Source organism: Cygnus olor, chromosome 6, assembly GCF_009769625.2.
Source record: "Cygnus olor isolate bCygOlo1 chromosome 6, bCygOlo1.pri.v2, whole genome shotgun sequence".
Lineage (NCBI taxonomy): Eukaryota > Metazoa > Chordata > Aves > Anseriformes > Anatidae > Cygnus > Cygnus olor.
In genome coordinates, this window is record NC_049174.1 from 9662072 (window position 1) to 9678688 (window position 16617).

At 40.8% G+C, this 16617-nt stretch overlaps 1 protein-coding gene across 3 annotated transcripts in view; it reads left to right on the forward strand.

Annotated features, from left to right (window-relative positions):
- The window catches only part of IQCA1 (IQ motif containing with AAA domain 1), a 105057-nt gene that overhangs the window by 18416 nt on the left and 70024 nt on the right, over positions 1-16617 (forward strand). For all 3 annotated transcript variants that reach the window (XM_040560940.1, XM_040560941.1, XM_040560942.1), the window contains exon 6: positions 8951-9138. In XM_040560940.1, the coding sequence (XP_040416874.1) occupies positions 8951-9138 (188 nt within the window). The remainder of the gene's footprint in view (positions 1-8950; positions 9139-16617) is intronic.

Consider the following 16617-nt stretch of genomic DNA (forward strand, 5'->3'; position numbering starts at 1 on the left):
TGCTCAGGCTATTTTGCAGTTACAGGCCAATTATAATGTACCATTTTTCCATTTTTTAAACTGGCATATACTTGCACTTGTCTGTTTTTAGCTCATAAATTTTGTCATTAAGCACCATAGTTACAGGATGTGTGATTGTTCCATTCCACAGCAGTGCAAGCTAGCTGTCAGCCTGGCGTAAATGGATTTGCAGAGTGGTTTTTGGCAACTGCTTTGTCTCAAAGTGGTGCAAAACAGCCCAATAATGAATCTGCACGCAGCTTTCTCACTTACTGGCTCTCCTCACAGGGTAGACCCTGCAGGACATTATACTTACAATCTCAAAACACTTGCTACTGGAAAGAGGAAAAAGTGGTTTTAGCATAAAATGTTATGATAAGTTTGCAATGACTGATTTATGGAAGGGGAGGAGGAGCCTAGGAACAACAAATACAAAAAGACAAGACAAAATCTGTCTCAATTTAGGGACCCAGCCTACTGTTGCAGCTTTGCAGCTGGAATATTCCAAAGGCCCTGGATGTTCCCTTGCTCATGTTGTCACATAAAGAGCACAAGTAATCAATCCCATTGAAGCCAAGTGCTTCACATGCTTTGACAATTTATAGGACTGAACCCTGGATGCTTTGGACATGCACACGCATAAATGCCTTCTTGTCTCTTGTCTCACAGATAAATCTATTGACTTACGCGGTTACACAGCTCTCACACTGTTCTGTTCCATAATTTCAACCCTTGCCAAACAGTTAGTGGTATAATATGTGCTTATCTACAATTTTCTCATATAGTATTTCCACTAGTCTTCCTCTTTCTGTATCCTTTTCACATGAAAGGATCTCTGTGGTCTTAAATAAATAACTGTATTCTCCTGCTTACCTCTTTTAAACATACCCTAATTTAGGCATGTTGTCTTGGGTAATGCTTTTATTTATATCTGAGAAAAGAGTCTGCCAAACATTTCTTGTTCTTTAAATTCCTGATAAATATAATTCATTTCATCTAGTCGGAAAAAAATTAGCATTTCCCAGAATAGCTTTCTGTATAAACATTCAAGGTTATGGCTAAATAAATATTATATGGGACTTAACAAACTGCAAACTCCATAAATACATAAAATTTAAAATATTTCTTCAGTTGTTGGAAATAGGCAAACACAGTAGTGTTACACAACCAGACTGTTTCAATCCAGTTTAAGATTTTTTTATTTTTTTTTATTTTTTTTTTATTATTTGCAACCTAGATGATGCTTAAACATCAGCAAGAAGTTTTATTTCACCAGGCATGCATACACATCTAAACAGTGATAAATAATCTGCTAGGCTTTCAATATAATTTTCAAACCTGGTGATTTTTGAAGCGGTAAGACACTGGCATGCAAGAATCTCACTAAATATTTTGGCTCTCATTGACTAGACTCACACTAGCAATGAAATCACTGCCTTTCAGAGTCCAAAGCATACTTGCCATTTTTAGTACGTTTGACAGCATGCCCAGGTATAATATTTAAATAAACATAACCATAATTACATAAACTTATATGGTCATGAATATAAATGTTTCTCCCAGTCCAAATTTTCTTTTATCTTATGAAAAAATGTTGCATGTCAATATTTATTTATATATTATATAAATCTATGAAACAGCCTTTTTCAATATTTTTCTAACAAGACCTCTTACTACAAATGCTTTGTTTGAATGCATATGACAATTACTTTAATTGGCAAAGCCATTGAAGTGAATCATATAGTAGGGAAGCTTTAATGAATGCAATATATTTTCTTTAGTATTTCCTTTTTTGTGCCTAATTTAGGAATTCAGCCATATAATTGATGTGGCTATCACCATTTGTGTACCATGGAATCTATATGAACACAATATTCATCAGATGAGACTTTTTCAAAATACATTCTTCCTGCAGCCAGACAAAATACATTGAGGGAACAAGAAAGCAAGAGCATAGCTAACTCATATATTAAACTTTTAAAGAGAATTTGGATCACAGCTTAAATTTCAGTATAATAAGTTAGTAAGGAACAGGACCCTGGTTGTTTAGGGAGTAAGTTCCTTTACTCTGCTAGTAAGGAGCTACTTGTCTGTGTAGTCCAAATGTAAAAATCTCACTTTCAGTACTGGTGAAAACAAATGACCCTTAAAAATACTTACTTTGCTTAGGAAATATAGTCCTCCAGAGAAGCAAACTCTGCTACTTCTGAAACTGAGCAAAAAAATGCTACTCGATTACTACATCTATTGGAAGATTACAATTTTGGACGATATGGTCTGTAGCAGAACATATACTGGAAAAGTCTCTTAAAACCATACTGTATATCTTTCAGCTGTGCCATTTCAGATCTAAGAAAGGAAACTGTCCTAAATTAAGTACCCAGTAATAAAAGCTGCAGTAAATCTACCTTTCAGGCATGATATGAATGGTAGCCTTAAAACATGAAATAGAATGAATTTATTTATTTCTCTGAAATGAAGACTATCTTTCCTTGTAAGTGTAGTCGTAATGGAACAATTGAAGAGCAGTTAGTTCCACAGTATGGGGCCTCCTATATGTAGAAGTCTAGCCTTAAGCATGTTCAGCCAGCCTGCACACCTCTAAGTGTTTTATAATGAACAATAAAGCAGTCTGTGTTGGAAAAAGCTGTTGAGCTGACTAAGCAGAAAGACAGACATTTCAAGCTAGGAAAGAATGATCTATGCCACTGAATTCCTACGTGTGAAAGAGAACATGTACAGAGGCTTTCATCACATTGGCTTACCTGGAATGTGTAGGGAACTTCTCCTTCCTTCTACTGGTGGGTCTTCCACTTTGGTAAAACCTCAACTCTCTTTGGGGAGGATAGGGGGAGCAGAAAAGAGCAGAAGATCAAACAGCTCTCTCATCAGCATGCTTGTGACTGATGAGTTGGAACAAAATTCTCTTTTAGACAAATGTCCATTTTGCCTTATTAATTTAAACAAGGGTTTTAAAGACAAAGCCCATCAAACATTAGATAAGCATTTTAAGTTAATGGACCGTGTAGTCCTATTTTCCCACAAACTCAGGAATCTTCCTATTATGCCCTATTTTTACAGCAACATCAATTATTAATATGTATACTTTTGCTGACAGAGGACCACACTAAAAATGTGAGTTTCGTTATCCAGTTCTGGGTCATTAACTGTGAAAAGCTTGTAAATATAATGGTTTATTCACATGGGAAGCCTTCATTAAGATGCATTATTCTACAACTGATGTGGCAGCATTGCATTATCAAGTTCACTGTCTCCATCTAATATTTGTAATTTGTTTCTAAATGAGTTGCTGTTTGTAGGGCAAGTTAACAAATTTGAATTTCACATGGCCAAAGAAATTTCTTTAAGATGGGAAAATGCTTCTTCCCCCAAGGAAAAGCTATTTATTTATGTCCTACTGTAGAATGCCTCCCTTTGATTCAGAAGCAGAAACATTAGAGGCACTGAGAGAAGTGATGTTAGAAATAAATTGACTTTTGTCTTCCTTAACGTGCACATTAAGTATAGATAGCTGTAAAGCTTCAGTCATCATATCGTCTCAGTGTAACTCTTCAGAGCTCCAGAACAAGTATGGGGGCACATGGAAAGCCAATCTGCAATACTGCAAGGGACAAGTCAAAGACTAGCCAGCAGGGAGACATTCCTGCTGGGGCTGTTTGAAACCATCCTCTTGCACTGACCATCTGTCTTGGCACTGTTTCTGCCATTTCAATACCTATTTTCTCTTGCATCATCAGATGGGCAAAGGTTTTTCAGACAGACTTTCTTCTGAAGTCTGCTCCTTGATGAGAGAACACAAACGCCACTGAAGCCGTCTCCCTCTGAAGACCCAAGAGTGCTTGAAGGATGAATTTAAGTTCCAACATTTTGCAGTTGCCTTCTCACAACGGAGGCAGGATTAGGGATCTCTTGAACTCCGAAACCAATGAGGTTTAGGGTGACATACACTTTTGTGATTAGGACAAGAACACTGGGTCAAGAGAAAGCGAGCTTAACATAGTTTATTTCTTCAATTGTAAAACAAGAAAATGGAAACAGTGTTCTCTAATTCAGATTGCATGTGCTATCCAAATCTTTTTTTTAAGGTGTTGTAAAAGTCTAAAACATTTCATACCATCCATTGTACAGGCTCCCTGAGGACTCAGTTTTCTTTCCTCAGTTTGAGACTTTTATTTGACAAAAGAAGAAAAGATTTGCTCTGAAAATGCATTGCAAATGTACAACAGATGGTAGAGAACTGACAGATAAAACAATGGTACAATTACATCATTTTTAAACTAATATCATCTTGGTATATCTCTCCAGCAGCTCCTGCTGCTGCTATGTCTGTTTTAGGTGATGTTGTTAAATTCACTTCCACACTCAAATTTTATCTATTTCATCTTCTTGTTCCCTATCTATACTCTTAACACTGATTCTTTATCTTGATCTTTCACACCCTTAAGTACACTTGGATCAGTTCTTACAGGCCGAGGAAGCAGTTTTCAAGTTTTTAAGTCTCTTTTTTACGTTAGCCCACATACACCTAAGTTCTTTTGGTGTTTCCTCATGTGTCAGAACCTTATTCCTCCTGTTACTAAACAAAATTCATGCTCTTCCTGTTGCCATTTTTCTGTGCAGTTTTTCAGTCAGTTTTCATGCCCAGCCAGCTGGAATTTGCTTGGAAAGATCCTGAGAGACACCAAGTTCAATTCATTTGTTGTTGACATGACTGCATCGATGTCAAAGTAACCGCATGAAAAGCCAGGCCAGTTGTATGCTCACCTGTAAAGCTTCTCTTAAAATCCAATAGCTGTGGCTTGACTTCCTCACAGCTGCTTGATGCTTTCCTCCTCCTCCCCCAGAACAGAAGCCAGCTTTTGGTTCCTGACATGTGTAGGCCTCCTGGTCTTCACTCATAAACAGGGTGCGTTGCGTATGTTCCCCATTAGGCTGCCACAAATCCTCCAGGACACATTTATCATGACCAGCTTTGCTCTTCACTTCGTGCTCCCCCTCACCCGTCTGAATCGCAGTGTACTCGTTCCAAGGCTTTGCACTACAGGACGAGCCCCTGTTTGGCAACTGTCTGTCCACCGCTAGGCCAACTTCAAAGGCTGTCATTTGTTATTAACGTACTCGCCATTACTCCTCACAACAGCTTGCCTGCCGGAGCTGACTCCCACTCAGATCAAGTGTCTTTTTGTACCTGCCATGTCATACTATCTCGTTGGCTTCTTTCCAGCCCCTCGCCTCCTCCCCGTGAATCCGGCTTATCTGGCCGTCTAGCTCCGAGCCAGCTCCACTTTCCCAGCAATGGAAGCAATCAAGCAACAGCATGTTTCATGTCAGCAACAGCCTTTTCCTCCTTGTAAATAAACCCTTTTCCACATGAGCAGTGGCTGTACCCTAATTTAGAAAGTACTAATGACAAGGAAGGAATAGGTCTGGAAGAAAAGACAGTCCAACGAGAGCATGGTCTTAACCAGCCTTCCTCTTCTCGTTCATCTCTTTTTTCCCTTTTTTTAGTGAGTTATTGAAGGTGGGTAACCAGACTCATGGGTAGGTGTTTTCCTGTGGTTCCTGTTTGTTTTGTTTTATGAAAGTAAAACAGTACAAGGAAAAGAGAATGAGGAAAACACGAAGGGCAAATACAACAGAGCTTCTCTTTATAAGCTGTTGTAGAAGGATATGTCTGTACTTCAGCCTTAGGGCTTTGACTGCAGCTCATACACAAATATCAGCAGACATATTGATAACCATATGGAGACCAGACAGGTAGCTGCACAAATATTTACTCAAGGCCTTGGGTGGGTTTTGCACATCAGAGCACGTTCTGTAGCTCTGTTGCTATCAGCGTCTGAGACAATTAGCTTAGAGCTTCGTGACGTGGAATTCAAGCATAGGTATGATCTGTATTAGTTCACTGAGAGATAAGAATCTCCTACTTTTGGTCTTGCTCATGTGGGCATGCTCTTGAGAGTTCAAACTGTTCTTACCTCACCTGCCTTAGGTACTGATGAGACATGAGGGTAGTAAATTCGCAGTGACAAGCTGATCTTCACAGGCTCCCCAAGCACCCACTGGAGAGCAGTTCAGAAGAGGAGCCAAGCGAAGATGAGGTTTAGAAATGGTGAAGGGAAGCTCTCCTCGCTGTGCTGCTGCATGGGCCTTTCTGCCTCCATATTGTTACATGCTCCATGGGCCTCCATGTTGTTCCTCACTCATCCACCGCTCCCCTTGCAATGGCTCTGGCCCTCAGCTGCCGCCTTGGTTGACTGATTCACCTCATTATCCTGGGAGAGAATTAACCTGAGGGGATGGGAGAGGGAGAAAAGATAAAGGAGATTATTTTCTACTTCTTAGGGAGCTGGACTGGTTCACTGCAGGGTCAGGTGAGTGCCAGAGCCTGTGCAGGAGAAGACAGGGACCACCCATCCAGCAGACAGAGTGGAGGTGGAAACTGGCCATTTCCAGTGCCAATAAGCTGTTCATGTAACGAGCCAGCTCATGAAATTTCATCCTTAAGTGCTCAGATAAATTCTGTAGAGGAGCCTTTCTTTCTCCATCAACTGCAAGTCAGCCATACTAAAGCTGGAGATATCCTTGTGCCTGTTGCGCGCAGTTGCCTTGGCCTGAACATTGATTCCATTTTTTCTGCCTCTGTCTCAAAGGAGATGGGCCAGGGGAACCTTCTGCCCACCCAGCAGGACACCTCTGATATTCACCATAACTACCTTTGCTCATGGAAATATTCATTCAGTCCCTTATTTTCCCAGGTTTCTTTCCCTTATCCCTATTCTTCTTGCATATCTTCCCAGGAAACGCTGGAAAACATATTTCTATATAAAACATCCCTTACCCTCACTTCCCCTAGTGAGCATCTGGTTAGAAAAACTAGCAGGTTGTCTGTGCATAACACACTGCCTATTTGCAGGCTGTGCTACAGAGACATGGAAGAGTTGTGTTGGCTTTAGCTTGCTCGTCCCTTCAGTAGCAGCAATGGTACCAGTACCTCTAGGCACTAGTACTCTAATGGGAACTTCTAAGAACAGCAGTCCCTTGAGCATTGCACTAGTGAAGCAAATAGTTGAGTGGGAAACTGCCTAAGGGAAGTGGATCTTGTTTCTAGATTGCAATCTGGGAAGCAAGCCTCTTGGGCCCTCCACTGGTTTCCAAATGAGCACTGAGGAATTAGCATCACATCTGCTAGGTATGGCTATTCTGAGGTGCATTTAACATTACAGGTAAAATACAAATAAATAGCACCAACATTACCTGTGCTGTACTTTAAAATACTTGCTGTGGGAAGAACTGGAAACACTTGACTGCTAATGGAAAGTGAGAAATGGGTGAAGATAAGATCTGAGGGTGAAAGGCAGCATCTTTGGGTCATTATTCAGGATCAGAGCATGTGCAGCTGCTGTTCAAACGCATGCTGCTCGTCTTGTATCCGTCTGAATATTTTCTCGCCGGTGGCCTTGACCAATTCCTTTTGCATAGTGCAAGTCACACATTGCAGATGCAGGGAGGGTAGTAAATTGCTTTCCTGAACGGGGCCTCTAACGCTTACTTTGGATACTGTGCAAACGTGCTGTGTACTTTCTGAAACCAAATTTGCTTGGCACTTGTTAGTGATTTTTGGAACCTGGCTGAGGCATGGAAAAACACTGAATAACAGATCTTAAATGTAAGCTGGCCAAACCTTTGATAGAAGCTTTTTTGTCTTTGCGGGAGTCCTCTGGAATTAGGACTTGGAGCGTAATAGAAAATACATCACCAGAGCAAGGAGAATTTATGACTAAATTAGTGTGAGATGTGCTGATTTGAGGACAATCTCTATACATTCTGAAGGTGGAAGGCCAGAGCAGAAATGCAGGGAGGGTTGTGCAAACCAAGAGTCCTGGGCTTTTGTTCACATATGCTGCCACCTATATGTGAGTCACTGACTTTGAGGAGTAAAACACACTGCATTACAAAACCAGCTTATTAGATTTTATCTTCTTTTCCATTCTTAAATATGACATACAATATATAATATAAATACTTTTCAAGTATATGGAAAATATTTTGTTCTAGAATTGAAAAACAAAATCAAAGCTTATTTTAATTTTTTTTATTTTCAATATACTCTTTTCTCTACCTTCCAAGCTAGGAATAGCTCATAATACACTGGGAACATCTTAACTTTATCAGCCATTGCAAACTAAAAAATATAAAGTTTCAGACCACCCAGACAGATGGTATTTTTCATGCTTCTGTATTTGCATACCAGAACGACTTTCATTTTTATCTCTCTTAAAGTGCACATGTAAAATCAATCATGGAGCAGAAATTATTATTGTAAGACTTGAAACTGGTTTAAAAGTCCTTCTTGCCAAGGTTATCAAATCATGGGAAACTTGGGGAGCTATGATTTTTATTGCCGTGTTTGGGGGTTTGTTTATTCTTTTTTGTTTGTTTGTTCCTCAAGGGAAGTCAATTTCCTAAAGGAATATGACCAGCTGCAACAAAATACCAGGAAACCACTGACCAAGCAGTGCATATAAAAATTTTAAGTGAACAAATTAAAAACAATACTGGCTAATTAAAAAGTACCAATGGGAAGTCCAAACATTTGAAATTTCAATTAAAAATCTCTGGCACCCTTCTGACATGGATAAAGTTGGCATTTGCAGAACAGCAGCTTTCTCACCTGTCTCATTGAGCTCCCAGGATCCCACGCTGAAAGAGTTGTTTTTGTACATTGCAATGTTGTTAATTAATGCTGAAAAACTAACAATAGGCCATTGTGTGCATCCAGGCACTTTTTATGAGCATAGGGCTTTTTTCCTGGCTTCCTGCAAATAAGTTAAGGCTTAAGCTGAGATTCACTGTCAACCTGGCATTCCAGGATGTATTAAGTTTCTTTTCATTCGTATCTTTTGTTTTCTTCCCTTGTCGTTTTCAGAGCCTACCTCCTCACTTAAAGGCAATGAGCCCTTCACAGATGCATGCCAAGCAAGTAAATGCCCTGCAAGGTGAGGTCCAGGAGAGAAACGAGGAGGTATTTATCAAGGGCAAGCTGAGAGAAACAGAGGGGCTTGACATCAAGGAAACTCTCGAGGATCAGATCAGCCAATGTTTCATCGAGTGTCGGTGAGCAGAGAGAAACCCTTGCCCCTAAGGAAAACCATTTGCCCCAGGGAGCCTAATTTTGTAGTTCTTACAAATTGCAAAATCCACCTTACAATCCCACTGCAAGCAGTACCTGCAGAACGAGCAGCAGGGCTAATAATTGGGGAATCCAGGCTAGAGCATTCATTATTCCTTACACAGCCCAGCAGGGATCAGAGGTGCACCTTGAAAGACTGACTGCAGAATCAGGCCCGCAAAGATTAAACTGGGGATGCATTCAAATTGCATGCTAGCTCGGGCTCCAGCTTTGTAATTATAAAAAGCATACCTACAGTTTAGGAACACTGACTTTTTTCCCTGGCTGGATACATAAGGTTTAAGAGAGTAACACAGACTTCCACAAGACAGAAGTGTAATTATTTCCTCTAGCAAATCACGTCACATCACTGGTACTGCAGTCCAGGTGCCTGCTGCTGGTGTTATCTATCAGCCTGTATGAGTCTGAAATATGCTTGTACTTGAGGCCTGACCTTGAAGACACTCCCCCAAACATAACTTTATTTAGTAGTGCTGCTGATCTCAGTGAAACTTCACGTCTCAGTAGAGTTAAGCACGTACTTACACATTTTTAAACTGAGTGCTGACACCTATAGTTCTCTCAGGAAGTTTACTTTAGCTGAAGTTTGAGACTGGCAACTTTGATATGGCAATACTGTAAAGCCTCATACTAAGGAATACACACTGTTTCTGTGATACAGATATTTTTTTCCAGGATTTACTCTATCCAGTGGGTTAGTATGTAAAAGTAAATTGGGAAGCAGGGCCCAGAAGTTCCAGGATTTATCAGCAAAATTTCAGCTGCTCTGCATATGATCACTTCCAGTGTTTTTGTGTCTTGAGCTGCTTGGTGACGTTACAGGGGTTGTATTCATCTTGTGGCCTGGTGTCACATCCATTCATCATTCGGTGTTTTTTTCAGTGTACTGGACCTTTCAGTGTACTGGTATGTAGTTTCCAGTTGGAAACACAAATGCTTTCTGATGAAATCTTTCTCATGAATAGATTCTTATTCTTATTTATCCCTTGACTATTCAGTCAGGCTTTGGTGACTATACAACAGCAATTGTGTTTGTTAAAAAAAAAAGTCATAAAAATAGCACACATGTTTATCACAATCCATTTTTCTTTTCTTGTACTTCTGGATCTTATCTACCTTTTAGACTCTAGTATATATTTACCCCATCTAGCCCTCCTTTAAAAATAACACAGGGTTTTACAAACCTCAGTTTTCACAAAGCACTTCCCCATCCCCTAAATCAACCCTGCTCTTAGGGCCCAGACTGCACAGTGCTTGAGCTGCCATTTCCTGCCTCTTCCCACAACTCCCATGTTCTGAGGTACAGAAAGATCTTATTTCCTTTGCTTAATATTACTCATCTAATAGTAATTCTCTAGCATAGGTCAATCGTGTCCAATTATCTTGTTGCTAGAGGTTGAGGAAAGCTAGCTGAAATACTGTGTATAATTGTTTCTTTAGGAGATTAACAGAGAACAGGCAATCTCCCAGAGAATAAACCCAGCTGTAAACCTCTTTAAAAACAGTTACAAGATACTATTAAAAGTAAAATCCTTCCTATCAAGGCAGTAACAGCAGATACCAAAGAGCCTAATCAATCCAAATAATCATTTGGAGGAAGCTGACACCAATGTTTGATCACTGGAGGCAGAAAGGAGTGGCTGAAGGAGCTATTCATCAAAACCCTTGCTACCTATTTTATAAGTGACCTGAGCCTCATGTATCTGTGAAATACTCTGAAGAAGGAAAGTGGAGTTTAAATGCTGAGTCTTCTTATTCAGTAAGCCTCACAAGCAAAATGGGACCCTGTTGTTAAATTTATATCCCAGATGTGCCCAGGGGCCCAACTTCAGATGAGACTTCAAGACTGTAGGCAGACAGAGTCAGTATCCCAGCATATAAATATGTGATTAAAGAAGTTCTAAGGAGTCTTTAACGACCCAGTAAGTTGTCTGGTCTGATCTAGTCAGGTTCAGTAGTCTTGAATTTCATCTAGACTCGAAAATTGACAAAGATTAAAGCCAATGTGTGAGTATAAGCACCACATTAACTGTTCTCAGATAGCTTTATGGGTATGCTTTTCCAGAGCAAGTGATTGTATTAAATGGGATTAAGATACACCCACACACAGAGTTAATCAGCGGCCACACTGCTTATCCACAAGGCTTTAGTCAGACAAGTTGTTCTTCTGCAACTGAGAAAGACTGAGAAAACAGCTCCCCTCTGATCTTGTGTTATAACCACAGACAGAACTGCTTCTCTACCCACCCATCTAAAACAATCTGATTTTTAAAACGAAATAAAAATCAGTTTTAGGCTAAAACAGATCATTTTGATAGAGCACAATTAAAAGAGATGCTGCATGTGAGTTTATGGCAATTACGTGGTGTGCCTGCATGTGGGGTCATCGGGTGGCAGAGGGACAGCAACAGACTTGTTGCCATCAGAGCAGTGTGTTCAATCATACTCCCTGTTACTATCTTCTTTTAAATGAACCATCCCTCAGCTTACCTAAAAATCACTAAGGCCCATTTCAGCCAAGACTAGACAGATGTCATTAATAAAATCTGTTCTAGTGACTTAGCAATGTGGCAGATAATACCCCGTCCCCATTTTGCAGCCAGCGGGAGGGCTGCCATCAGCTTCCACAGAGGCTGGACATCACCCAATATTTCAGCTCATGTGGATCTGGCTGAGTGATGCCGTGGTTTGTGGGACAGAGAGGAGGCACCGAACTTCCTGCCACGATGCTCTTCATGGGAGACCTTCATTGAGATGACCAAAATAATTTTCCCGGCAGACACATTCGCTTGCTTCCAAAATAGGTGAAAGAAAAACCAGCGTGTTGCTACACAGGGGAAGCACGTGTGTCGGGCAGAGCCAAGTTGTGTCTTGCTCCTGCCTGGCCTGCTGAGCAGTGGGCCAGATCTGAAGTGTCAAGGTTTACATTATTACCTGCCAGGATGTACTTTGGCTCTCCATTAAGCCAGTCTACAAGATCAACATCTAAATGTAGCTTATAAATTATTCTTTAACTAGGCTTTTTGACAGAGTTTACCATTTTCCGTAGTCTATTAAATAAACAGATAGCTAAAAGGGAACAAAGATTCTTTTGAATGAATTTTGCTGTATGTACTAAAAAAATAAACCCAAACTTCCATACTTCATCCTTCAATTGGAAAGGGATGTGATAGGAAATACAATTAGCAGGTGTTGTCTTTCAGCACAGCTACTATCAGATTACAAAAGCAATGAGCACGTATTAAATTCCTCCTCTTATACAGAGAACTGTTATAAATATTTACCACTTTGTTTGCACTAGGGAATAGGAGTAGCTTCAGTCATTTCAAAAACCAAGACAACTTCTTATGAAGATAGGCTCTGAAAAAAAAAAAAAAGCAAAACCCAGAGAAATAGGTTGAACAAAAAAGTTTCAGTTGCTTTATAACAAAAAATATTTTTTTATGTAACACTACAATTAATAGCCCTACTGTCCATCGTTCTCTTTATCTGTATTAAACTTTATGGAGCTCTTCTTATGTGGGTGGCAGATTATTCACATACAGCTTTCTAGATTTGTTTTGCCTTGTTCCTGTGGTCAATACTTAAAAAAAAGAAAGATTTTTTGAACGGTTGAGATCATTTGAAAAAAAAAAAAACATCATGCAATCTACCTGTAGGCCTCCCTGTTTTTCAAGGTAGCTATGTTATTCATGGAACAGGAGTACAAATACTCCAAAATTAATACTTGCTGTGATTATATACCTCTGAGCCTGGATTTTAATCAAATGACTCCCACACATTCCATCCATTATATTAATAACAGAGTTTTATATTAAAATGTAGCAATTACATAGCTGGGGCTTTACTTTCAATTTCCTGTGCTATTCCAGACCAGAAACATTTTTCTCTTAATTTCACATTCAGGGTTTTGCACTGCATATGCAAAAACTGTCATCATTGTCTTCTCCACGGTATATACCAACAGTCCCCAGATAACAAATCTTTCTTGGATTCATCCCTAAATTAAAAAAAAAAAAGGTGGGGAGAAGGGTAGAGAAGGATCCCCTTATTATATGGAAAAATGTTGTAGTATTTTTGTCTAAGAAAAGTCTGCTCTGACAGAAATCAATACGAAGGATCAGAAATCAAGATGAGGTTTTTATTACCAGAGATAGCCTGAAGAATCACAGGGGAGAGCCTAATACACTGGCTTTGCTGTAATGTATCTTATGCCCTCTAGCTGTAACAAATTATGCTGTGAATTTCTTAGAGGATTTATATGCCTCTGCTCAGCGCTCTGGGGAGCATTTCATCAGTGGCATTGCTGACCTAATAACAGGGGATCTAAGTAATAGCAACTTTTATGTACGTTATGTGTTATTCCCACAGATTTGGGGATTGGTTTTCTCGAGGAAGGAGGAGGCGAGGGGTAAATGTGCTTTCATAATAGGTTTACACTTTACTGATTAGCTTTGAATGATCTTCTCGCTCTGCCTGCTGACTTGAGTGCTGTCAGAAAAAGAATTGGCCAGGCCTCATGGTGAGCAAGTGAGACTTCTTCTGAAGCGGGGGGTTCCTGTGCTTTATTTATTCATTTGGAGCATTCCTGACAGCCAGCCCAGGCTTTGATGCAGCGGAAGGGAGAAAGAAATAGGAAGCGATCGTGTTATATTTCCCTTTTTCACAGGACTGTTTTGTTGAAACGAGTTCACTGCCAATATGCCTGTTCACGGGAATCCCTAGGTAGCAGGGGTTGGGCGATGAGGAGGCAGGAGGAAGATGAATGGATAGAGAGGTTTTGCACTGAAACTCCACAGAATAGGGCAAGTATTCATTTGTGTCAGGCACTGCCCATATCGCGTTTCACACTCCAAACACATTGCTCCTTATGAAGTTAATATTAACGTGTGTGCAAATTGCCAGGAGATCCATCAGCAGCCGAAGTCTTGCCAACAGGACAGAGACAGATTGCACCTTGGCCGTGCCAGCCCACGCCACCCCTGCCCTCTGCTCCCTTGGCCCTGGGTTGGAGGAGCTGTGTCACTCCGAGTCCATCCAGACCCATCTCAGTCTCCGGCCCCGTCGGGATTACTGGACGTGCCCTCAGCCTGCCAGAAGCTCTTTCCAAGGAACCAAGCAGTACAGAGAGCAGTCTCTGCACAATATGGCACCAGTTCACAAAACAGCTGATAGGAAAATTGCTTAATAACTAGTTTCTGTGCAGCAAGCCACAATGGCAGACAGTTCTTTTAAAGAGCAAGCTCCAGTCTGGAACTCCTTGGAACATAACCAGATAGACACAGTACCAGACCCTTAATCACAGTCCACTCTTTACAATGCCCCGTTACTCTTAAAAATGCCCTTCCTTCTTCTCTGCCACCCCTGCAAGGGCACTTCTCCCGTAGAAACCTACAGAGGAATGCCTCTCTTGCATCTGGTACTTTATATTCAGCACAGACAGGAGTTACTGCCCACAGGAGCTGTTTATAGATGGGTGATGAAACGCTCTCTTTCACCTAATCCATATTGTCATTACTTGTTTTCCCTGTCATCATTAAAGGATCATCACGCACTCACGAGCCACTTGTATGCAACATTCCATTTGGGTGCAAAAATTACCAGCCAGAAGTAGCTGTGAGCTCAATGTAAAAAAACAGGATGTTCTGCAACTGGGGATAAATAAGGGAATTGTCTGCAAATCGCATCAGATGAGGAAGAGATGAACTAATTCAGAAAGAGGTCTATATCTGCAGCACAGTTTTCTCCTGTCCTTATCTGCTCACTGAAGTTGATCATACCCTCTCCTAGCCTCGTGTATTCAGTGCGCTGAAAGCCTGCACAAAGTGAGTTCTTCAGAGAATGTCACAAAAGAAGTCAAAGCTTCTTTTGAATCACTCTGCAGCCAGGTGTTTCTCCTCTGAGCCTTTCTTCAGGAGGGCGAAGACAAGCTCTGAGTTGTGGAGGTGAAGCTCTGGAAGGGTATGGCAGAGGCTTGGGGGTCCTCTTCTCTCCCAGTACTTTGTCTTCCTGCAGAACTACAGAGACATTAATACTACAGCAAATGGGCACATTTGCTAAATTTTGGCTAAATACTAAAAATTCTATGTTGTTCTTTCATCAGGCCTACGGAGAACAAAAGAGAAGGTTCAGGTAAAGCTGAATAATAGTACTCCAAAAAAAAAAAATCTAAGGAGGAGATACTCCTGTTGTCTCTAAATCAACTTATCCAGAATTGTTGCCGTATTTCATGTTGGGACGAGATTTGTCTTTTACAAAACCTCCAAGCAAGGGACAGAAGAGATGACTTCTGTTTTTCAGTCCATAGCTTCACCTCTGTTTTCTGACAGAGGTAACAACTTTAGATTTTGTAAAGGCAGTAACCTCTGCATTGTAACAATTAGTGCTAGTACAAGGTGCTCTCTGTATGTCTTCCTGCAAAGCCAAAAGGCCATTCGTCAGGAACAGCTTACATCTAACATCAACCTTTGTGGGCATGGCTCAGCCTCCACCCAGGTGCTCAACTGTACGTTGTGTAGACATTCAAAGCTAGCTTCAAAATCCAACAGGAACACCACAGCCATGACAGTGCATAGCCCTGGCAGCAAAACCTGCACAGGACCCTACAGAAATATTTTGTCAGCTATGCTGAGCCCCTTGCTGCAAGCAGTCACGCCGCCATCTGAGCCTGAGCCGGTTAGTTCAGAGCACATCTGTGGGAACTGAAATCCTGCCTCTGGGCTGCAGGGTGAGACAACCTCTAAGAGTGATTAATTAACATAATTAGGAGCTGTAAACATTAATGGGTAATGTTCAAGCCTTTCCTAACACATTCCTAAAGCTTCCACTGAGTAGTTATCTATTGACTAATTTTGGCAGACATCTTTAGGGCTGGAGGGAGCGAGGGAATGGAATGCAGATGCATCACTGGCTTACCAGAGGAGTACCAGAACAAATAACCCACCAGGTTTCTTTGAGCAAAGGGAAAATAAGTTATCATAAACAAGAGGGTTGTTTGTGTATGGTGGGGGAGAGCAGAGAGTGCGTGCCGAGGATTAAATAAAAAGATTATCTGAGAAGCAGGATGTTGAAGAGGCCAGGACTGCAGCCCACAGTTCTGCAACCTGTTTTCCCTTCGATTGGAATCAACTATTAAGATCTGATAGCCATTAAAAAAAAAAAACAAACTCAGTCATTCTTGCTTGTGGGAACACCAACGTCCTCTTTTAAAAGTGTGAACCCGTCTAATTCCAAAGGAGGGGCAACTGTTATTAAGTCCATCTGCAGTTAATCTACTTTATTGGGTGTCCGTGGATTTACAGGAGGCAGGGGACACCTCTGGAAGCTTCTGTGCAGTGGCAGAAGTTGCCTACTTCAGTGCGTGCTAAGAATTTATGAGAGTGCTGACATTAATGGAGGCGGCT